The sequence below is a fragment of the Poecilia reticulata genome, linkage group LG6 (genome assembly GCF_000633615.1).
Source record: "Poecilia reticulata strain Guanapo linkage group LG6, Guppy_female_1.0+MT, whole genome shotgun sequence".
NCBI classification, from domain to species: domain Eukaryota; kingdom Metazoa; phylum Chordata; class Actinopteri; order Cyprinodontiformes; family Poeciliidae; genus Poecilia; species Poecilia reticulata.
The window spans coordinates 28,619,490-28,644,098 of record NC_024336.1 but is presented as its reverse complement, the minus strand read 5'-3'; the positions used below and the strand labels follow the sequence as shown (position 1 = coordinate 28,644,098).

Here is a 24,609-nt window from a genome sequence, read left to right as displayed (position 1 = left end):
CTTCGGTTCAACAGTCCAACAAAAGGAGCCCCGACCAAAAGCTGCACTTTTCTGTGTGAAACATTTCTTTAATTGGGCTTTAATAATATTCCAGTTGTCAGATTTTTCGGTTTTCATTCAATGTGATCCATCATCATGAAATTGGACAGAAAAACATACGTTTGTGTATTAAATTTTATAACATAAAGGTCAGTTTTTAATCACTTTGTTATACAAACAAACTTAGATGCAACTGGAAGGCGTATCTTTTTCCTACTGTCACCGCTCCATCATCAACAATAAAACACCAACTCTGCATGTTCTGCGAATGATTAGTAGTAGGTGTGGGAGTAAAGAGCCTTTCTTCAGATTTATTCATTTCCTCTCCGTCTCAGATTAATTCCTGCCCCTTTCCTTTCCTTTCACTTCATTTCTGTCTCTCGCTCTCCCACCAGCAGCTGGACTGAAGCCAACAAACATCGTCTGTTACTCCCACTACACTGGAAGTTAGTTTGCCCACCGACAGCCCACACACACACACACACACGCACACACGCACACACGCACACACGCACACACACACACACACACACACACACACACACACACACACACAGAAACGTATGCAGAAAAACGACAAAAAACCCACTAATGAGTCCTCCAGTGGACAGCCTGGAACGAGGACGCTCCAGTGTCTCTGCTCACCTGCAGCACACACGTACAAACCTTCATTAACATAAATGCAGCTCAGAAAGCCATCAGCGCGGCGCCTGCCTGCAGCGCCTCTGCCGAGGGCGAGATAACGGAGCAGGAACCCTCAAACAGCAAACTCTCTGAGCTCTGAGTGTGCTGTGTGTGTGATAAAACACGAAACGAGAAGCAACAGGCTGCTGTTTACACTGCTTCGTTTAGTAAAGAACAGCTAAGACCGAGGCAAAATGAAGCTGAAACACTCAAACATTCGTTGGTAAAAGGGTCATCAAACCCCACTGGGGTTGTTAGGTTTGAGTTTTAATATAAATGTTTTCTTTAAAAGAGCCAGCATGCAAAAAAACAATTACAACTTCTGGCCAGCTTAATCGACCAAGTGTTCCCCATTCATTTTGATAGAAGTTGTTCCTCAAACCGCATTAAATACAGCAGAGCTGTAGACTGGTTACACTGCAAAAACACAAACCTGTGAGAAAAAAACAAAAGATCCAACTACAGTATGTGGTTTCTTGAAAGCTCAGGTTTTATTAGCTGCTGACTTTTTGGAATAACGAGACTTTTTTAGTTATCCACAAAAAATCGTCACAATGTTTCTAAAAACTTTTCAGGGCAGCAGCAGCAGCAAACTTTCGTGAGAATAATGTTGTTGTGAGTGGAAGTTTGAATTAATGGCTGTTATTCTGAAAAGCTGCTGCTTTAAGGCGAGAATCCTTCAGGGTTTTGTTAGATAAAAAGTCAATCAAAGCTCCGTTCCAGGTGAACAGCTGAAGCCTGAGAAGAATCAGAAATTGCTTTTAATCAATACTCACATTACGGAAATCCCTGAAGGGGACGAACTGCACGATGTCCCGGACCGCCTCCTCCCCCGTGTTGGACCTCAGGACGCTGGCGTCTCCATCCAAGAACTCCATGGCAGCGAAGTCGGCGTTACCGACACCGATGATGATGATGGACATTGGCAACTTGGAGGCCTGAACGATGGCGTCGCGCGTCTCGTCCATGTCACTGATGACACCATCTGTTATGATGAGGAGAGTGAAGTACTGCTGCAGACGGAGAACAGGAAAGACGGAGAGGAGGGAAGACAGATGGGAAAAAAAGAGAGACAACATGTAAGAAATATATTTATTTATTTACAAAATCCTAAATTTGTACCTCAATCATCATTCTGAGTAAAGACTGCAGAGCAAATTCGATTCTTGACAGGTTTGGTACAACAGACATGCTTACTTGTATTTCTTTTGCAGATGAAACCTGAAATTAAGAATTTGCAATGTGAACAACCATGTAAGGCGACGGCGGAAATTCATACAAACTCAACAGATCATTGCTTTTTTATCTGGCATAAATAAAACCTTCAAGATAACAGTTTTGTACTTAAATATTTTATTAATCTAATCACAGACATTTTTATCTGTTTCCTTCCAAATTACATCAGTCAGTCCCTTTAGTTTTCACAAAAATTTGTGCAAAATCAACAAATTATTGCATTTTTTTTGTGCTTGTGCATAATTGTGTTTAATGCAAATTTTCCACTCAACTGGTCAAAAGTGATGCTAACTCCCACCTGCAGGTGGCAGCGCATCAAGTAAGAGCTGCATCAACCTTACTTGATGTCAAGTTTGATCGATGTGGTAACAAAAACATCACATTTAACGTTATATGTAGACTCAAATATTGCAGAACACTTTGCAAATATTTCTAAATTAGTACTAAAAATCTGTGATTTTGATTGCAAAAAAAAAAAAAAAATCACAAGAACAACTCTGAAGGAAATCCATCCATCCATCCATTTTCTTACACCCTTGTCCCTCAGTGGGGTCAGGAGGTGCTGGTTCCTCTCCAGCTAACGTTCCGGGCAAGAGGCGGGGTCACCCTGGACAGGTCGCCAGTCTGTCACAGGGACACACAGGACACACAACCAGACCGGGGCCGGGAATCGAACCCAGAGCCTTCCTGCTGCAAGGCAACAGCTCTACCAACTGCGCCACTGTGCAGCCCCTGAAGGAAATTATTGATGTAAAAAGATCAAAGTTCTTGTTTTTTGTTGACTGACATAAACATAAACAGACATCAGCTGGACTTGAGTTTAACTGTGGTGTCATGATAAGAACAGACAATGTGAAAACACAAGCTGTCTTTACTTGGAAAGAAGTCACTTCTGTGCAAAATACACACACACGCAAACACACACACACACACCCCCCACACACACATACACACACTCTGAAGTCTGTCTCATTAACGTGGTAGCAGCAGCGCTCATTAGAGAATCATTATCACACAAATACACAGGGTCGCTCACACACCAGGACACGCAGAGACCGCATTGGGCCGCAGCCTGTGTGTGTGTGTGTGTGTGTGTGTGTGTGTGTGTGTGTGTAGTGGGAGCATCTCTGTGCGAGCTCACACTGTCTCCAGTTGCAGGTTCTCTCATTATCTGAGGAACAGAAAAGGCGAAGCTGAGCAGCAGAACATTTCTGCAGCCTAAAACCAACTCAACACACGCAGGTCCAAACACAAGCCCAGCAGGACGTCCAAACACACACACACACACACACACACACACACACACACACACACACACGCACACGCACACACACACACACAGCAGCTGTCCTCACTCACTGTGTTACTCATTCTTATGTTTGAACTCACTGTAATATAAAACAAGAAAAGGGTCTGCAATCATTTCCTTACAGAGACAAAAGCGTTCTGGCACACATCACACAGGCGAGTACAATTCTCTCTGCGTCTCTGTTCCCCACAGGGTGACAGGGTGCAATTAGGGACAAAAAGCACCGTGGGAGCATAATGATACCCAGCCACTGCGCTCCTTTCAGATACATTCAGGAGACATGCTGCTTTATATGTAACCAGAGGGGAGACTTTTTGCCATTTGTTCAAAGCTTCTGAGAAAGTGGCATATCTGCAGGAACATCGGACTGATGTCACCGAATCCTGGTCCAGAAGAAAACAGTTAAAGATCTGGGACGTGCTGAAGGTTTTGTAATCACCGGATGGTAAGGTGACACAGGGGCTGATGCTGCTGAGATAAAGTCAAAGATCCATTTAGTCCAGGCGTCTGCAACCTTTACAAGCCAAAGAGGGGATTTTCCCCCTCAGTCCAGATGAATAAAAGTCATTCGGAGTCAAAGAATCACCATTTATTGTTCTCTCATTATTATTCCTTTAAAACAAAGAAGAAAAAACAAAATGTTTATGTAAAGAGGGATGTTGATGTTTGTGGAAAAAGATGAAAACAAAAAAAAGTTCTCAGTTTCCAACAGAATGATGTCTAATTAAATTATCACTGATAGTTTTGCTGTTCTGTTGTGGAAATTCAATGCAAGATTTAATAACCTACAAAATGTGCTAATGGCAAATAAACAACTTTACTGTTACAGAAAAGCTGTCTGACATCATCAGTGGCTATGCTAACTAGCTTTAGCATTTGTAACAGACTATGTTGTGGTGAACCAGCGGAGCAGCAGATGGCAAGGAGGATAAACGAGAGTGATTGACAGCACTAAGACCCTCCTCCTGGTTCTGATTGGTTGTTTCTGCATTTACTACTGTTAGCACTGGGAGAACCTTGATTTTTTTCACAGATTACTCTCACAAAAATTAACAAACATAAAAGGAACATATTTTTTGTTTTTATAAAAGTTACATACTGTCCTTGAAAACTGGACTCTGATCTGCAACATATTTAACCCCCCAGCTTCCTGTGTCTGCACTCAGAGAACTGGACTCAGATTATAAATCTAAATGTGTCGGAATCCATCCTGAGCTCAACCTGAGAGGACGAACCAAACCATTAAGCTACATATGCGTTTTCTGATGAGCTGACTGAGACTGACAGATTTAATCATCCCAGGATCCCAGACAATGAATTTAAAGGAGAAAATTAGGCTTCTTAATCCTGCTGTCAGGCTAAAAATATATGAGAAGAAAAGCCTAGTCAGAGTCTCAGCTGCAGAGCAGTGTAACAAAGAACAGGATGAGACTCAGTGCCAGCAGCCAGAGATAACAGATGCACTAACTTGTTTGTCCCCACAGCAAAAAGATTGGATAAATAAGGAGTAAAAGCTCCCTGGACAAAAGTGCACCACTGACAGCTTTTGTGTTGCTGGCTAGTAAACAAAACAGTGTCATGTTTGCTTTTCTGTGGTGTGATTTGCCCAGAGATATAACACTCTGGTTATTAAATCAAATAAAAGGAAAAGAGAACAAAGCAAGAAAATCACTGCAGAAGGCTGTATAAAGAACAAAACCGTAGATGCCTCTCATACGTCTATATTTGGTGGATTTGAGCAGGAAAAGGTCATTTCATCTGACATATAAGAGCATGGATCAATCAAACCTGCAGGATGATTAGAAGGAACAAATACACCGTGAAAAGATCAGGACTGTGTGGACTTCTAATCTATAGATCACTGCAAAGAAGAGTGAAAAACCTAATGGCGCATTAAGAAGAGAAACTCTGGTGTCTGTGAGGATGAAGGTGCAAACACTGGAAAAGCGTCTGCAGAGACAGAGACTCTTATTGTTAATAGCTATATTTACATCCAATTGTCATGTGAATTTTTAGTGGAGTTTGAAATGTTTCAAAAAGGAAAAATGCAAATTAGGCGTGCTTAGAGAGAATCAGCGAGGCTACACAAAGCGTGATGTCATCAGATGTTGACACCACACATGTAAACAGGAAGAAGGGCTGCAAACTAGCATGAGGCACACACCTCAGACAGATGGAGAGAACCTTTCCCTCTGAGCTGGAGCTGAGTTCCTCTGAACCCAGAGATGCACCCAAATTGTGATGTATGCCGTCGGCTACGTCATCATTTATTCCATCTCCTCTTTTGCACATGAACCGTTTGACCGAAACAGCCAAAAAAACCTCCTCCTCAGCCTCAAGCTAGCATAAAAACCTTTTATCCGAAACTGAGGAAGTGCAACAGTTCAAAATATGCATAAAAAACATTCAGGAAACACGGCTGGTGTCAGGCTGTTAACGGGACACACTTACATTTTTATTAATAAATCTACTAAACACCAAAAAACTACATTTAGCTGTGATCATTTCTTATTCTCTGTCCCATTTCACCACAAAAACCTGTGAAAACTGTTATTTACTCGGCTCTGGTTACGTGGAACATGTAGCAAAAAGACTGGAAATCCATTTAACTTATTTTATTTCACACTTTCAAGTCCAGACTGTGAGATTAATTCATTAATTGTGATTATTTTTAATAATTATTTGCATGGCATTTTAATTGCGTAACTATTTGTAATTGTTACATAATCTTTTCTGCCTCTTGGTCAGGACTCCTTTAATAAAGAGGTTCATAATCAGTGGGACTTTTAAATAAAGAAATAATCTGCAAAAAGAGAACTTTTCTCCACTAAGACATAAATACATTGATGTTCTTCTAAAACAGAAATGGCTCCACTTATTGAAAATGGATCTCTAGTCTGAAAATGTTCCTTCCCAAATCATCCTAAAACTTTTCAAAAGCGTTTAGATCAGGATGGTCCAACAGACGGTTCATATTCTCCCAGAAGAAACCAGAACTGCTTCGATTAAAAAATAAATAAAAAGTGTTTTCATGAGATCTTTAACCCTTGTGAGGACTGAGGCAACTGGTACAAATGATACGGGTGATATGGGTGTGTGGTCGGTTGGACCCCATTTGTAAACACAAGGGTTAAGAGAACCTTCTGGCAAACATAAATCTAACTTTAAAAATAAACAATCCAATTCTCGTTCTAATAATACAGAAGAAAGTTTGAGAATCGCCTGTTTGAGCAGAAAAAATCTCGATTTATAGATAAAGATCCCACCTGGACAGCGGTGATGGACAGGTGTGTTGACAGAGAAGCAAACTGTCACAGACTGAAGCGATGCCAGGCTGCATTTAGACATTTTTATGGTTCTGGTTTCAGCAGCTGTCTGGGAACGCAGCGCTCAGCCAGAGGCAGAGAGCTGATCCCAAAATGCCACCCGAGTTTTTGTACATCTGTAAATATGAAACAATACAGCTGAGCTGCGGCTACGCACCGCTGCTTTCTCCTGCTGGAGCGCCTGAGCGGCGAAACGTGCGACGTGGCTGATGATCGGAGCAAAGTTTGTCGGCCCGTAGAAGCGGATGTGAGGGAGGCAGGCGGAGTAGGCCTGGGCGATGCCCTCCACACCTGAACATGCAGACGGGAAAATTAAACTGTTAGAAATGTGGAAAAGATGCTTATAATAACTGTTTTCTGCCTCCTGCAGCTACAAGCGTCTGTGATTTGGAGGCAAATTTAAAACTTGCACTGCTCATTCAGACTGGATAGTGTTTATTTTTTTATACAGAATTTTATTTTTAAAATACAGATTTAACAATTAAGCAGACATTTGAATGTATTAAAAACACACAAAATGTTTAATGCAGCAGATTCATTTGTTGCATGTTATAAGTGATATTTACAGTTTAATATTCCAGTTGTTGCAGCTGTTTGTGGCAATAATTCAGCAGAATGAACTAAATCCGGATCCGTCCAAAAAAATCTACTGACCTTCGACCTTTTTAGGTTGAAGATTTTAGAAGCTGTGCAACGATTCTGAAGATTAATACATTTAAAAAGGATTAATCATCATTTAACCGGAGCATTCAGACTCAAAAAAGCAACTTGCTGAAAGATCAACAGATAATATTTTGTATTTACATAAAAAAATGTCAATAAATATTTTCTACCCAGAACTCCTCAAGAACCAGTTTTATCTTCACCTGGTTCAAATTTAAATTTTGTAAAGAAAATCTCCTATTAAGAAACTTTTTTCTATCCAGTTATTTATCAGTTGGTCTAAAAATAATCATCAGATCAGCTCTACACTGTCAAGTTGAGCAGATTTTCTTTAGCTGCAGATGCATCCTTTGCTAGAAATGGAAAGGAATGCTACGTTGCTGCATTTTAGGGAAAAAAGTTTATTTTCTTATTTAAAAAAAAAAAATTAAATTATTCATCTATTTGCATATTCTAATGTATATCTAATATTATGTAAAAGGCCTAAGTGGTCAAATGAAAAATCTGCAGAATGTGGCCATTTTTTATCCAATTAATCCATTAATCAACATAATTAACAATTACCAAAAATTGGTAGTTGCAGCCCTAGAATGTATGTGAAAGTTAAATGGAGTAGAGCTTTTTTTTAACATACAAAAAAAGAAAAGCTCACCGTAACAAAAGGGATTAGTGGGGTTGAAGTTGATGGCAAATTCATGTGAAACCTGCAGAAAAACGAAGAACATGAGCTGATGGTTCATCCTCCATCAAACTGGAGAATATTGTTAAGAAATATTGTCAATTTCTCCCCACCTCCCTCCCATCATGTCTCTGTGTATGGCTTCTTTGTCCTTTTCATCATCTCAGCGCCATGGCAACACAGATAGGTTGACAGTTGCGTAATCATCTGAATATGCATGTACAATGTGTATGATGTTATCTGCGTGTGTGTGTGTGTGTGTGAGGTGGATGTTTATAACAGGATGGCTGAAAACCCGCCCTCGCCTCCCTGCTGCACACGTTTTCTGTGTTTAGCACACAAACAGAAAATAAACTCCGTCCACACGTGTGTACCTTCCAGTCGGGTGGGAGTTGAGCTCCGAATCCCAGCGCAGGAAACATTTTGTCGCTGAGGAGGAAACCATGACAACAGATTGGAACATTAGTTCAGTATTTTTTCTTCTTTTTTTCAATCAAATGCAACACATTTAGACAGGAGTGGGGAAAAAAAAACAGTAACATGGTAGAAAAATCAAAATCTGACCAATGTTTACATTTCCAAAGTAGTTTTTTTTTAGTTAATTGCTGGAATAATAATAAGAAATAAAACATACTAGAAATTCTTTTTATTACTATAAACTCAGAATGGTGCTTAATTAAGAATAGGGATTTGCAAAAGTTTCGGATAATAAATTTTAATTAATTTTCACCCTGGTTAATTGACATCAGAGAAAAATGAAATCAGGAAGAGAAGAATGAGTTTCCACCAGGCTGCTTCATCCTCTGCTACATGTTCTAGATAATATCCAAAGTTAAAAAGTCAAATCTAGCTAAAATGTATTGAAACTTCCAAATTTGGGGAAATTAAAAAATTTCTCTCTTCGGCTTTTAGATAATAGAAAAAATGTTAGCAGTCCTAAAATTCTTACAAAGATCACAAATGTCAGTAACACAATAAATATGACTGATAAAACTCTAGTTTGGTGTCATGACCTTTGACCCATTGGTTCAGCGTCTTGCTTTATTTTGAAATTTATGTTTTGCTTCCTGGTTCCTTCCATCTGTTTTGGGTTCTACTCTTCAGCGTGTTGTGACAGTTTTGTATTTCAGTGGAAATTTACCACAACATGTAGATGTAAAGCACAGTTTCAGTCAAAGCTTATGTCCACTCATCAGACATGTTTTATTAATTTAAATTATCTGAACTGTCCCTTTTCCAGGGTGAGTTATGCTTAAAAAAACAATCAGAATATTTTGTTTAATTCAATAATTTGGAGCATAACTTTGATTTTAGAGAAGTATACATGCATCCTAACATTTGAACTAATAACTGCAGCCTGAAACAACTTGGCAGAGGCTGAGCTCCTTCCTTACGTGTCGTAATCCTGTATGATTTGGCCAACAGCTAAAATGGCCGACAGATACTCGTTGCTGCCCAGCGGGTTGATGTAGTGGAGAGACGACGGCTCTCTGGGGTTCCCGTTAGACGCTGTGAAGTCTATCCCAACCTGAGGAACACAAAGTAGAGACAGAAGATCTGCAGTTAGTTTTACACATAAAACGTTGGATGCATAATGCTTCGTGAGGGCAAATGTTAAAGTCAGAATTATTTTTAAAAGCTTCACATGTCCGCCTGCTGTTGGAGTTTATTCTTTCTCAGTGCAAAGACCAGTTTAAAAAAGCAACTTCTGCGTCTGTTCATGTTGTTTACCAACTTTTTTTGGTGGTTTATGGGCCACATGGGATGCTAAAGACCCCATGTGGCTCCAGAATTGCATGTTTCAAACCCCTGGTCTAAGTAAAGTGCAGTCCTGATTATTGTTTGTGCTCTTACTTTTGTTTTTTAAACTCTGTGCTGTAACCTGCAGCTTCTAAACCCCTTAAATCTCATTTAAACATTGGCCTGCTTCATCTACTTTAATCTGGCTGCGTCTGGAGCCAAAAGGAGTCATTTTGAAGCAACTAAAAAAAGAGCAAAGATGGAACATGTGAAAGTAGAAGAGAGAAAGATTGGATTGGAGTTGCATATTTCCCCAATACTAGTGTATTAACTTCAATCTGGAACATCTTATTCCATTAAACATGTGATAATCTAGGAAATGTGTTCTACAGAACAATTCAAAAAGTAGTGATGTTTTTCTTATAAAACAGAACAAAACAAAGAAAACACAAGGCATGAATTTCGACTCGATTCCAACAGAAATGAGAAGGGACGGGTCAAACCCAGTAATAAATAACAAACACATTGTATAGCGTGATAATGAGCTCAGCCAGGCTCTGAATCGTAGGCAACCAGAGGAAGAGCGAGCTCCGCAGCAGATGGTCTGATCTCTCACACTGGAGTTAAGATCTTGGCGTCTGCAGGAGATTATATGAAGAAACAGGATAAATCCACCAATACACAGACAAACTTTAGAAACTTCTTCATGATAGCCATATTCAATAAATTAAAACAGACGCATGATGAGTCTTGTTTGTTAGATTAAAAGTAGTTTTTGAAAATAACCTTTAAGAAGGAATTAAACTTTCATTTCAAACTAACTTTCATTAAAGCCACATTTTTGTTTTTAAAAATAGCTATTTTTATTGGTCTGGTGTAATATACTAATTTTAAATGCCATGTTTTTATTTTCTGTTAGCAAAAAAACTATTGTGGTTAAGAGAAATAAAGGTGTTAAGACATTAAAATTAATCTAATTAATCTATAAAATGTCCTTCGCTTGGTGATGGAGTTACCAAAATAATGGACTTTTCAACCATTTGTATTTTTGAATAAGAAACAACCAGATATGCTGCTGCTACATGTTTAGCACTGAGATGCTATGTTAGCCTAGCATAGCTTCGCTGGTAGACTAGCAGTTTTTAGCACAACTTGAACACCATAATAATCTTTTGCAGCGTCCAATCAGATCGATTTTTGAAGAAAAAATTAACCCCAGTGGGCCGAGAGAAGCGGTTTTGTCGTCCATTGCTGTTGTTTGTCACTTGTGCATCAGATTTACAGTCCTACCAGAAACGTATGAATACAAAGGTTCCAGCTCTGGACTTTTTTATTTAACAAAAACAAATAAAATCTTGGGGTGCTGTGGTGGCACAGGGGCAAAGCACAACCCATGTATTGAGGCCTTGGTCCTTGTGCTGGTGGTCGCAGGTTTGATTCCCGGCCTCGTGACATTCACTGCATGTCTTCCCCCTAACTCATTACCCTCTTTCCTGTCAAACTACTTCCAAATAAAGGCTACTAGAGCTAACAAAACCTTAAAAAAATAATCTTTAACACAATAAAATCTATGTAATTAACTAATTGAAATTAATGCATTAAAGTCCTGGCTTTACATAAAATGTTATAATATTCATGATTATGATCAGTGGATGTAAATTTCTATAAATTACATATGTTGATGGACACAGACTTTCGATGGTGTGTTAGGTAAGATTCCACCAAAAAACTCAAACTTTTAGATTAAACTCAGAAATTTTCTATTAAAAAAACTTTGAGATTTCTGAGTTCCAAAAATTTTCAAGAGTTTCAACTTGAAAACTTGAAGCGAGGTTTTCTATCTTCTAGGTTTCTCAAACTTTTTGGCAGAAAGCTTCTCCATTTTTTTATTTTTCTATCATGTTACAGCCACACACAGTAATGCTCTGTGCAACATTACACAAAAAGCTGAGTTTAGAAATGCGATTTTAGAAACCTATAGTAATTTGAATGTTTACATGAGATATTCCTCCCAGCGTACACATCAGCGTTTTCTGGTGAGCGTCTGTTTGGGTTTACAATGCGCCTGAGCAAACTGACAGCTGATGGATCATCTCCGAACTATTACAGCGCTCGTCCTCCGTTGCCCTCCACTGACAGATGTGACAGCTGTGATGTGATGACGGATGAAGCCATCCTGACTTGTTCTTCGCTTCAGGCTGGTTGTAGTTTTTAAACGTGTAGAGCTAATAAAACATGACAAACAGTTTCAACAGGAGAGCGTTCACTAAATAAAACAAACAGATGCGTCTGATTACTGTATATTTTACAGCAGGGATTGTTTGAGACTTTGACGACACTGACAGCTCATCCCACTACCACCAACTTCCTGTTGAGCAGCTGACATGCTGACATTCACACTGTAGTTTTATTATTGGCTTCCCTGTTGAATATTCGCCAGAATCTCTGACACATTTGCAGCTGAAGAGCCAGAGAGATGATGGACGAAGGTGTCGGAGCGTTTGTGAACGCCTTATTCTCTCCTCCTGAGACGGTCAACAGCGACAGCCAACGTTTTAATGCTATTGAGTCACATTGCACTTATTTATTAATATTCACATGAGACATATTCTATTTAAATATAAAGATGCAAAAACTACAATCGAGACAGATTACTTAGAGTTTGAGTAGAAAGAAAACTAACATGATGTGAATGTAAAAGCCGTTATTCTCAGTTGGGATTTTATACGCCTACATCATATAAACTAAACAGCATAAAAATTATTAATTAAATATCACTAAAACAATCACAAAATCCTAGGGGGACTGGTCAATGTGAAAAGCTGTTCAACATTACTTAATTTTACTTATAAAGGTAGTTAATTATTAATATTTTAACAGTTTGTTAGAAGGTTTCATCAATACTTTCTGGCCCAACCGGCAAAATATCACCAGCATATGACTAAAACAGTGAACTGCTATTGTGCAAATACAAAGAGTACGGTAAATATAGTAGCTATTAATTAATTCATTAATAATTTTATACATTTGGGAAATGCTGTATGAAAAGAAATAACATTTTATTCTAAGCCAGCCCTGATTGTCTTGCATCTTTCCTAGCAGGAAGGTTTTTTTACTCTGCGATGAATCCTCCAAAGTCTCTCTATGAATGATACAAAGCATCCAAAATGAATAACATCCTGACTCATTTGAAGTGAGCCTCTCCACCAAAGCAGGTTGTTTCTTTGTGTTGCCGCAGAGGAGCGACGCGTTCTCCTCCGGCTCCCACGGCGCCGAGCAGGAGAGACGTTCCCCTCCTGCAGATTAGGATTAAAAACCTCGCTAAGATTGACTGATTGCCGCAGAACGGCTCGTCTTTCTTGGCTGGTTTTGTACACAACTTCTTCTGTGTGTGGATGTAGCATGGTAGTACCAAAAAGGATAGACGATGTCACTGGTGACTGGGTGTCTGAGAGAGATTATTCACGGTGAATCAAAATTAGTGTCAGTTTGCATAAGTAGCTAGTGTAGAAAATATGCTTGAAGATATTCTGTGGACTTGTGCAGCTAAAACGCACCAGGACTTTTGGTTTGTTTTGGGAGTCTGCATATCAACAAAAGACAATAAAAAAATTAATTCAGAGGAGCAGGTATACGTATTTATATATAGCAGAGATGTAACATAATAAAATTACACTTAAAGCATTCAGTCTGCAGTCTGAATACTGCTGGATGTTTCTCCCAACTCCAGCAGGATTTATTCTCCTAATGGCTCTAAACCGCGGAGCTTAAGAAAGCTGCAGGATTCACGGTTCCTCTTTTAGTTTTAATAGGTTATCAAACGCTGAGCAGAGCACAGAGGAGAGAGTTTCCTGCTACTGAAACCATCTCATCAGCGAAAACTGGGAGATCAAATGGAGAAGAGTGAATTAGCAACTGAATAAAAGCAACTGCAGCTGATGTTTAAAGGGACAGTTACTGATTTTATAGCATTTCTGGGTAGTTTAACACTTTTAACAGCAGCAGGTTTTATATCTAAATGTCATTTACACTGACTTGTGTGAACTAATTGTTTCTAATAACGGAACAAAAGCATTTTCAAAAGTAAATATGTGATAATAGCTGTAAATATATGCATCCATATTATGTAGTGGAAGTTTGTAAAATGAATAAACATAAAACATCGACTCTGCTCCGCATCATATGACTCAGAGCTCGTCTGTTGCTGCATGTTTCTCATAAATACCGACGGAAAACAAGCCACACTCTGGTCACTGCGTGACATAAAACTCAGTTTGTTTGTTTTTCTGATGATGAAAGTTCATGTAAACATTTATTCTACTTGATATGAAAGCTGAAGAATTTGAATCATCTCTAAATCCACATACAGTAACCATCTGAGATCTTGTGGGAATCTTTCACTATTTCATCTTTCACTCTGATACAACAACAATATGAAAGATGAGCTGCAGAAATCTACAGTCATGGTCAATAAATTAGAATACGAGGGGGTACCCAAAAGTTTCCAGAATGACGCTGCTGCACGCGCAGTTTTTGTAGTACGCGATTCTGCCACTAGTTATTTGTTCAACCACGCCTTCTCAATCAGTCTGCCAAGCGGCGTTGATGTGGAAGGTTTCGTCTACCTGCAGTGAATTTTCTTGTAAGAGCTATTTTGTCCAGCCGTCGTTTTTCTTCATGGAGAAGTTCTATGAGCAGCTGAAGCTTTGCTTCCTGCTCGGGAAAAAAGCATCGGAAACCATTCAAATGTTGAAGACCTTTTACAAGTTTCTATGTGTCAAGCTCAAGTTTACTCGTGGTTCACACTGCTTTAAAAATGGTGAAATGTCAATTCATCAACCGCTTTTTTCCGGCTTTTTTCTGGCTTCACAGCGCGGCTGTGAAGTTTTGCTTCCTGCTCTGGAAAAAAGCGGTTGATGTTCAATTGACATTTCACCATTTTTAAAGCAATGTGAACCACGAGTAAACTTGAGCTTGACACATAGAAACTTGTAAAAGGTCTTCAACATTTGAATGGTTTCCGATGCTTTTTTTCCCGAGCAGGAAGCAAAGCTTCAGCCGCGCTGCTCATAGAACTTCTCCATGAAGAAAAACGACGGCTGGACAAAACAGCTCTTACAAGAAAATTCACTGCAGGTAGACGAAACCTTCCACATCAACGCCGCTTGGCAGACTGATTGAGAAGGCGTGGTTGAACAAATAACTAGCGGCAGAATCGCGTACTACAAAAACTGCGCGTGCAGCAGCGTCAATCTGGAAACTTTTGGGTACCCCCTTGTATACGCCCCAATGGGTCTCATTTATCAGATTAAAAGCAGATATTAAACATAATTCACATTAAGCCCCTATTTCTATTATTCTTTATATTTGTATGTAATATTGTGACTTTAAATGCCATCTCTTAACTACATGACAAAAAAAATCATAATTAATAGAAATAAAGGCTTTCAAACATCCGTCTATGTGTAAATAAACTTTATAATGCGTTTCATTTTGTGATAAAGTTCTTAAAATAAATGTCCTCTACAAAAATATTCTAACTTATTGAATGGGTCTAGTCAAAGTCCTGATAACATCAGGTGATTATTCTTAATATCAGAGCTAAATGCAACTTTTAGTGTAACTTTATAATAAAAGTGTCATTATTTACTGAATTAAACTTCATGACAACAATCATAAATATTTATGAAAGCTCCTTCATGTTCATAATAGATGATATGTTTATGTCAGTCTCATGCAAACCCCTTCAAATAAAATATTACCAATAAAAATATATGTATAGTTGTTAAAAGTTAGAGGGGTATGAATACTTCTGCACTGTACCATTGTTTTCTATGAGACTGTAAATATGACTAAACATCTATTACATCATCTAAATTCACTTCTTTCTCTCTCTTAAAAAAGAAAATGTCCTTAACATTCATCAGCGGCGCAGAACGTCACCATGGCAACAACAGCTACCTTCAGTGCTTCAAGTCTCGCTTCCGACAACAAGGTGGCAAAAACAGGCGGCACCAAAGAGACGCAGCCATTGTCTGAGCTTCAACGCAGCACCGAGCACGGCGCCAGCCCAGAAAATCTGCACAGCGTGTTCTGTGTCAGAGTTCTGCTCAACCGGACCCGGAAGATCCACAAAGCAGCTGCTGCAAAGCGGGCGAGACCCAAACACACGAACCCTGCCTCAGAGAATGACAGCCGCACGGAGAGCTGCAGCTCACCATTAACTGATTAATCAGATGATAAATCCGGCACATTTTTTATTAAACCACTTCAGCATGTTTTATAAAATATTAAAAATACATTAAAATGCAAATAAATAAACAGCTCAATTTCTATGTTAAGCATGAAAATAAGCATTTTATTGAATAAAATTTAATAGCAGCATTCCTTTAGTGAACGCTTGATCGTTTGTAGCAAAGGACGCATCAGAAGCTAAAAAACAGAGAATAACTGAACAATTGGAAATATTTGTGTATATAATTTGAACCAGGTGAAGCTAAAACTGCCACTGCAGAAGTTCTGGGTGGAACATATTTACACTTTCTGAACAGTGTTACTGTTCTGATTAAGTCTGTGTTACCAATTAATCAATTACAATATTAGTTGACAATTATTAATCAGATTAATTGTTTCAGTCCTACATGCATATATATGAATTATTCTGGGTTTTAAAGTTTATTTCTGAATGAAGAATTTGTGGTCAAAAGCCAGAACCAGTTGGTTTATAACAGTTTAGACACTATATTACATTCAGAGAAGGCGTCTAAAATGATTTACTGAAATAATTTAAAGTTAGGATCAACAGATTTAATGTGTTAAATTCATAAACCCAGAGTTGAATTACAATGTTTACATTTAATGAGTTTAAAGACAAGAACTTTTTAGAAATTATTTCTGGATTTTATTATGTTGCTTCATTTAGAAGATGAATTAAAAACTAAGATTCAGACTTGATAAGAGCAGCAGCATTTCTGTCTATTAACGTTTTTTATTTGACAAATGAAGTCATTAAAATCAAAAGAGCTTCTTCTGGGTGAAAGTTGCTGATCAATATGAGGAGGTTGAACAAATCAATGCAACAACTTTTTTTCTATTTACTGTAATCACCCAATACATCCAAATATATCCTCTCAAGTGCAGGAAAAGGGGTTTTATCACCTTATGTTCCCTCAGAAAATTAAATGAAAACCATTCTGGCAGCGTTGGATTGCATCGCTGAGTGATTTAAACGAAGTGAAACTGTGACTTCACAGCCATGAGGGCCATGCAGACGTCTCTCATGGGAAGCGATTTATTACGCCGCTGTGCTGCGTAGACTCAGCGAACACATTAAGAGTAAATTAAAGCTTGTGAATTCAGTCTCCGCCTTAAGAAAGAAAGAAAAGCTTCATAACTGGATAATAGAACCATGAACGGATTATTAATCTGAACAATAATGTTATTCAGAGGAGCTTTCATCTAAAATGAAATAAATAAAGGACACGTTTTCATTTCCAGAGCCTCTTGCTCTCCCGTTAATTCTTGTTTAACTTTAGAAGTTTAAAATGAAAAGAAATCATCAGAACTGACTTAGAAATATTCAATTCCAGTTAGTTTGTGTTGCACATTTCAGCAACAAGGCAATTCAAAAGCTCTACATGATAAAAACACAACAAACAAACAGGAAGTACAAAATTAAGAGAAGAAATTAAAACTTTGCTCCAGTTATTATTAATCAAAGGCAAATTTAAACAGCTGGGTTTAGCCTTGATTTAAAGGAACTCAGTGTTTCAGTAGGTTTGCAGTTTTCTGAAGTTCATTCCAGATTAGAGGAACTGAATGCTACTTCTCCATGTTGGGTTCTGGTTCTGGGAAGCAGAGCCAGAACCAGAAGACATGAGATGGTGTTGCAGTAAACAATGTGACTGAAGATAAACACATGGATGAGTTTCTCTATCCTGTTAGTCGTCTAATTGTGAAAATGTTCTTCAGATGACACAAGGCCGACTTTGTTACTGTCTTTATGTGACTCTGAAGGTTCAGGTCAGAGGTCATCCTGGTCTCTGGTTTCCAGCTGTAAAAACTGAAGCTGTGTGTTGACTCTAGATCAGGGGTGGGCAGCTCCAGGCCTCGAGGGCCGGTCTCCTGCAACTTTTAGAACTTCAACACACCTGAGTCAAATAATGAGGTCGTCAGCAGGTCTCTGGAGAACCTGACTGCACTTAGGAGGTGATTCAGCTGTTGGATTCAAGTGTGCTGGACCAGGGAGACATTAAGAGATGCAGGTCACCGGCCCTCCTGGACCAGGACTGCCCACTCCTGCTCTAGTTCGCTCCTCTTCAGGTCCAAAGATAATAACTTCAGTTTTGTTTCTGTTCAGCTGGAGAAAGTTTTGGCTCATCCACACATTTATCTGTTCTAAGCATCTGTTCAGTGCTTGGATGGGTTCAAAGGTCACATGGTGACATCATAACGTAGAGCTGTGTGTCATCCACATAGTTATGGTAGCTGATCTTATTTCCTGTTCTAACCTGAGCCAGTGGGAGCATCTAGATATTGAATAACAGGGGTCCTAGGATTGAATCTTGGGGAACCCCACATGTGACCTCTGACCTCTTCGATGAGGCGTTTCCTCTTGAAACAAAGGAATCCCTGTTCTTTATGTAAGATTAGAACTGGACAACACTGAGGTCCAACAGAACCAGCACTGTTTATGTGGATGTCATCGAACACTTTGACTAGGCCAGCCTCAGTACTACGGTCACCATGGAAACCAGACTGAAAGACCAGACTGAACAGACATTGTTAGAAAGCTATTTAACTGTTGAAACAACATTTTTTTCAACAGTTTTGCTGATGAATGGGAGGTTGGAGATCCGCCTGTAGTTCTGCAGCAGTGATTTGTCCAGATTTTTCTTTTTCTATCAGAGGTTTGATGACTGATGTTTGTGCAGTAAAGCTAATCGAACCCCATCCATGTTTTTGTTTACTTCTGTGTTCTGTCAAGGCAATTGCTAATATTATCTCTGTTTAACCATTTAGTCTGTTTTAGTGACATCGGCTGCCGTTTTCCTCCATGATGGATCTGGATGGCATTTAGCCAAGTGCCAAAAAGATACTTTGGGAAAAAAAAAAACCTGAGCAGCAATTTTTCTGTCTTTGAATCATTAGCCTGTTACATCAACAAACTTTCCCTGGAGCCATTTTCTCTTAGCTTAACTTTATTTGCATCTCAATCAAAACTCATATTGACACCATTAGTATATTTTAGTAATTACTGAAAGAATTGTTTCATCATACTTGTATGATCTTTCTCTCTCACTTTTATAGTTTATTTTTAAAGCTCTTCAAACTTTGCCTCCATATCTCTGGTTTATTTTATTTCAGATTTATGTTTTTAAATGTTATTTGTAAAGAGCTGCAGTGTTTTGTAAAAGGCTACAGTACGTAGATCAATAAGTGAATGAAAGAAATGTGTTTCCAACCAGAAAAAAAATGTAGTGAACCAAATAATGCAAACGTTTCTTCTTTATCTGAACGTTTTTTTCTTTGAAAACTTTAAATGTATTTTGAGGATTGGAGAAGGAAAAAGGGAAGTGAATTAGTTTCTTTGTTTTCATCCAGAATAATAATAAAAAAGCTCGGTGTGTGTGAGCCGTTATAAAGGAGCGTTACACAAAAAGATGTGATGTAATCAGGAAAACAAAAAGTTTCTCCAGACCAGAGTTTCATCCATGTCTGGAATTTACAACGTCTCTCTGATGTTAAACACATTTCTCTTTATTTTAAATCACTTTTATTTTAAAAATTCACCTATTTTTTTGGCAGAATAACTCAATTTCCCCCCTAGTACTCTCATTTTCTCGCCACTCAGTACCTGCTCCCTCTCTGCATGTAAATGCCTGCAATCCAGCTGAAACCCGGGAGATGAAAATAGGAAATCTGAACATTTTCCATCCATTTTGGAGAGCAGAGCCAGCGGAAACATGTATCTCATTATCACAACACTGCAGATGCTGAAAAGGGAACAAAAGCTAACAGGCATGCTGACATCGTACTCACTGTAAACATCAGCTGGCATCCTCCCAGAATGTAATCCAGAAAGGTGTAATCGTGTGCAATCTGAAACGGCAAAAAGAGCAGATTTATGTTTTCATGTGTTTGCTTCTTCATGCAAAGCTTTGTTATTTGAAATTTAGATTAAAAATTTCATTTTGTTTGACAATAATTCCCTCTCCAGTTGCAACAAATGTTCAATTTTAATCCCTGCTCCAAGCCAGCAAATAAAATTAATATATTAGCAACTTTTCTTCATTTGTTCGTGCATGAAAACAGCCAGGATGAAGAAAACAATCAATTATGAGAGCCTGCATGCACACGGCTTTAATGCTGTTTTAATAGGCAGCTAAAGGTTTCAGCTTTATGCGTCATCTGTGGCGCTCCGAGCTCCGGCTCTAATTAGTTACTGGCGACCAGGTCTGATCGGATGTGTGTAAAATTCAGACAAGCCAATTCTGTTTCTTTCGGCTTCATTACTCCAGTTTATCTCATCTTAAAGCAGCGATCTCAGCTTCAAAGTAAAATACACAGAAACATTTAGATTCAGTTTTATTCATTAAATGATAAATATTGTTTGCATCTGTCTAAATAATTTATTTGTGTAAACCTGCATTTTTGCCACTGTGGAGACTCAAAAGTGCAAAAGAATTGAGGAATGTTTTAAATTCTGATGAAAGGTATAAAGAAATGAGAGTTTCCAGATTAAAGGATAGCTAAAACCACAGATCAATGTGTTTTATTGATACATTCTCTAAATGGTTTATTTAGGGTTCTATCTTTATGCTTCTGTGCACATGTTTACAATTTGTGTAAATTTGTTTACTTTAGCAATATTTTCCTTAAAACCGCCTCAGTGCTGCCCTCTGTAGGTTGACCAGCAGCTACTGCAGTTTAATTTTCCTATTGGCTACAGCAGTACAGTGCGGTTTAACTACATGAAAGCTCCGCCCACTTTAGGGGATTTTTTAAAAATTATTTGTCAGGGAGCAAAGTTCATCTTTCACAGGGAGATTGTTACACATTGTTACACACTAAAGGAAATTAACATCCATTCATCCAGGAACCAAGTTGTTCGTCCATCCATCCGTCTTTTCTTCCATCCATCCATCCTCACCTTACAGGACTTTAGGATGATGACTCCTGAGTTTTTGTAGTTTTTCTTCTTTTTCTGTTTCTTGGGATTGATGCAGTCAAACTCCACCTGACGAGTGAAAAAATGTGAGAGAAAGTGTCAGAAAAGAAAAAAGAGGAGAAATGTACAAAGAGAAAGAGGATGGGTGAGAGCAGAGTTGAGAAGAGGCGACAGGGATCTGACTGCGGCGGTGTCTGGGTCTCCGCCTACGGTACCTCCAACTGGACTGACAAACGTTCAGTATCAAAACCCAGCCGGGCTTCCTGACGGGACTATGAGGAAAAAACCGTTAGTTAATGTGAAGAAGGTGAGCAGGAAACTGCAGAGACACGTTAAATTGGAGAGTCTTTGATCAAAAAGGACGTTTGAGACGCAAGCACAGTTTAAGTCATGATTAATGTGACAGGTAAACGCTAAACGCCGTCACGCTCCTCCGGCTCGGATAACGGCTGCTTCTCATTTCATCACCCTTCTTTACAGTCTCTATTTTTTCCATCCGCCACCTCTCCATCCGGCCTGTGTCGCTGTTTGCTTGTTATTTAGCAACCCACCCCCCGTCTTTACACACACATCATTATCACACATGAAGGGGAGTCAGTGGGAGGACACACACACACAGAAAACACAGGGAGCTGCTAATGAATGAACTGCGCTCTGATCTGGACGTCTTTAAATCTTTAGCTGACCAGCAGCAAAAAGGGGAAAAAAAAACCTCAGAGGAGAGAAAACTTGCATCTGTGAGCAGGATTATTAGCAAAAGAAGTGAATAAATTGATTTTTCGTTTCATTTTGACAGTAGGATGTCAGATAATGAATAAAGCTCACAACATAATCCATGTCAATTAGTTTGCCAGGCATTAATTCCTCCCGTCTGAGTTTAGTTTTTATTTGTGTGAAAAGCATCGAGTTACAATGAAATGCAAAAGTATACACACCAGTAAAACGTTTCCAGAGTTACGACCACACAGAAAGCCTATGTAAGCTTAACTTTTCTGCCCTTAACGCTCTTTCTCAATTTCACTGTGAACTTTAACGTTCAAAAACAAGAAATGTAATTTATTTACTCTTAAATTAATCCTGGATATAATCAAACGAACTCCACTTGGTAGAAAAAAAACTTTAACTGAGTCATTGTATGTTTATTTTCACCTGCCTCATAATTTCCTGAATTATTGTGTTTTACATACAGATAATGTCATTCAGTTCACCATCGTTGCTTACACACGGTCATTCATTAACCCAAAATACTTTCACCTTACATTCCACCAATCTAATGTACTGTTGCTATGTGTTTTGTACTGTAATATATAATTAATTTAATTTAAAAAGATAAAATAATAATTAAGAAAACAAGAAAAAAAGTGCTAAAGACTGAAATTCTTAGTCGAAAAGGTCGACTTTCACTCTCCATCTGCTAATAATGAAAACAACACACTGGTCCAACGTTTGAGTCGTTTTATTTCTTTATGTTTGAAGAAGTTTTCAGTTCTGACTAATAATTCTCAAGATTTATCAAACATATTTGATTTTTTTTGCAAACAAAATGAAGTTTTTGCAGGAAATTTCTGATGATCAGAAATGAAAATATTGTTTGCTTAATTGCTTGGAAACTAGACTGAAAAGTAATGAAATAATTTAAACAATCGCTCAGAATTGTAAGCTGTCAGGATCACGAAGGGTTCAGAAAGTCTGAAGTAAAACCAAACAGATTTTAGAGACACTGAAACACAAACGCACCAACGGTAACGTCGGTTTTTACCTCCACTGAGTTCTGCGCTTCGCTCATCTTGGAAACTGTGGTCTGAAACTCTCCGATGAAGTCATGGCCGCCATCGTTATCGTAATCATAACACAGCACCTGTCAGCGAGCAGAACGCAGCGGATCAGACGGTTTGTCTTCCGTTTTCTACTCCACACAAGAACAAACTGCTTCACCAAGCTCCAAGAGATTCACTACTTCATTCAACGCTTCATTTTTTAACAGCACAAATGACCAAAACGTTGGTTTTCAGTGAGAGAAGGACCAACCTTAATGTTTCTCTCCACATCTCCATTGCACAGAGAAATGAGAGGCACAGTGAAGGGTTTCCACACCGGGTCTAACGTGTTCTTTATCACCTGAAGTCACAGAAACAGCATAATTCAACCCGACAGTAGCAAATCTACAGCTGGAGCCACAGAGGAGCACATAAACATGACTTTCTAATAACTGTTAAAAGAAATTAAAATACAAGTCAGGGTAAAATTTCTTACTGCCAAGAATGATTCTCTAAAGAAATAAAAAAATAATGTAGCATTTCAAGTTCAGAAGTTTTATAGAAGAAAAAAAAAAGATTTAAAATCAGATTTCTCATCTGTGCAACAACAGAAAAGTAGAAAACAATATTCAGCCTAACAACTGCAGGTCCTACCTGCTATAACTAAAACAACAAAACAAAATGGGAGTCAGAAGAACGAACATTCTGTCCCTGAAGGCATCACTGCTTCTAAACAGCCAATCAAACTCATCAATCAAGTTATTTAAATAAAGAAATCAGAGTAAAAGTTCAGTCCCATCAATGAACTCGTCTGGCAGCTTTTATTTGATTTGAGCACAAAAATGATCAGAAGAGAAGAAGTTCCTCGTCTCATTTAAGAGCCACTACGTCCCAAAATGAGCGTAAAAATGAACTTTTCCCCCGTTCCTCATGTTTGATACATGAGCCACTGTGAATGTGTCCCTTTTTAAATTAACATGAAAGTCAAATGATGCTTCATTTAGGAGTCAAATTTTGCTGCTAAACTTTGCTCTGTTTGCTCTTACAGAACAAACCCACTTTGCAAATGCATGTGCACAATTTATCCAGCTAAGAGCACTTAGAGCTGGTCGTCTCATTTTCATGATTCTGTACACGTTTTGGCACCAAGTTTTTTTTAAACTTTTGCAACTGGCAATAGTTGAGTAGATGATTTAATTCACAGTAATGACTAACCTCTGTCCTGTGCACCAGCATCCATTTACCATCTTCCCCCTGTTTGTGAAACTCCAGGTAGGGATCTGATTTACCAAAGAAATCCTGCAGAGAGCGCAATTAAAAAAGTGATCAACTTTATTTCACTTCATTCTTTCTCACCCTTAATTTCTCATAATAGCCTCAGCTGGAATGTTATGATAATTTAAACAGCGCCTTCGCCAAAAAGGCATTTCAGCAGCAGCAATTACTGTTTTTAATGCATCCTGGTGATTTAACAGGAGGGTGCACAGCAGGTACGCGCCCGGATGAGCTGAAAACAGCTCAGCAGCTGCTCCACTCTGTTTAAATTCTGCTCAATTCAAGCAGCTTCATTTTACTGATAGATATAAACAAAGAGAGGAGCTGTGAATGCAATCAAATGTGGCAAAAAAAACAGGAAAAAACACAATGAATGAGTCATGTTTAACGAGAATGTTTAAATGGTTCTGCTCAGCAGAGCCATTGTTAGACACTTTTCCATTTTCACACAAGTGGCAAAAACAATGCATCCTGCATTTTTTACACATTATTTTAAAAACAGTTATTTTTATTCCACCCGCATTTTCGCATTTTTAAAGAAGAAGGTGGTTAAAACATTTTCTGTGTGGGCTCTGTTTCTGAATTAGTATGCACAGGCTGAGTGGATGCACATGTTTGTGTTTGCATCCTGACTTTCTGCATGTGCCCGTGTGCGTGTGTGTGTGTGTGTGTGTGTGTGTGTGTGTGTGTGTGTGTGTGTGTGTGTGTGTGTGTGTGTGTGTGTGTGTGTG

The 24,609-nt window shown here is 38.6% G+C and overlaps 1 protein-coding gene across 1 annotated transcript in view; it reads right to left on the bottom strand.

The window, feature by feature from the left end:
- Positions 1-24,609, bottom strand: part of cpne2 (copine II) — a 41,349-nt gene that overhangs the window by 3,390 nt on the left and 13,350 nt on the right. The window contains exons 6-15 of the mRNA XM_008412494.2: positions 23,819-23,902; positions 22,875-22,964; positions 22,606-22,704; positions 20,829-20,915; positions 19,718-19,777; positions 9,331-9,464; positions 8,311-8,365; positions 7,910-7,961; positions 6,752-6,885; positions 1,500-1,736 (exon numbers count right to left, since the gene is read on the bottom strand). Coding sequence (XP_008410716.1) covers positions 1,500-1,736; positions 6,752-6,885; positions 7,910-7,961; positions 8,311-8,365; positions 9,331-9,464; positions 19,718-19,777; positions 20,829-20,915; positions 22,606-22,704; positions 22,875-22,964; positions 23,819-23,902 — 1,032 coding nt within the window. The remainder of the gene's footprint in view (positions 1-1,499; positions 1,737-6,751; positions 6,886-7,909; positions 7,962-8,310; positions 8,366-9,330; positions 9,465-19,717; positions 19,778-20,828; positions 20,916-22,605; positions 22,705-22,874; positions 22,965-23,818; positions 23,903-24,609) is intronic.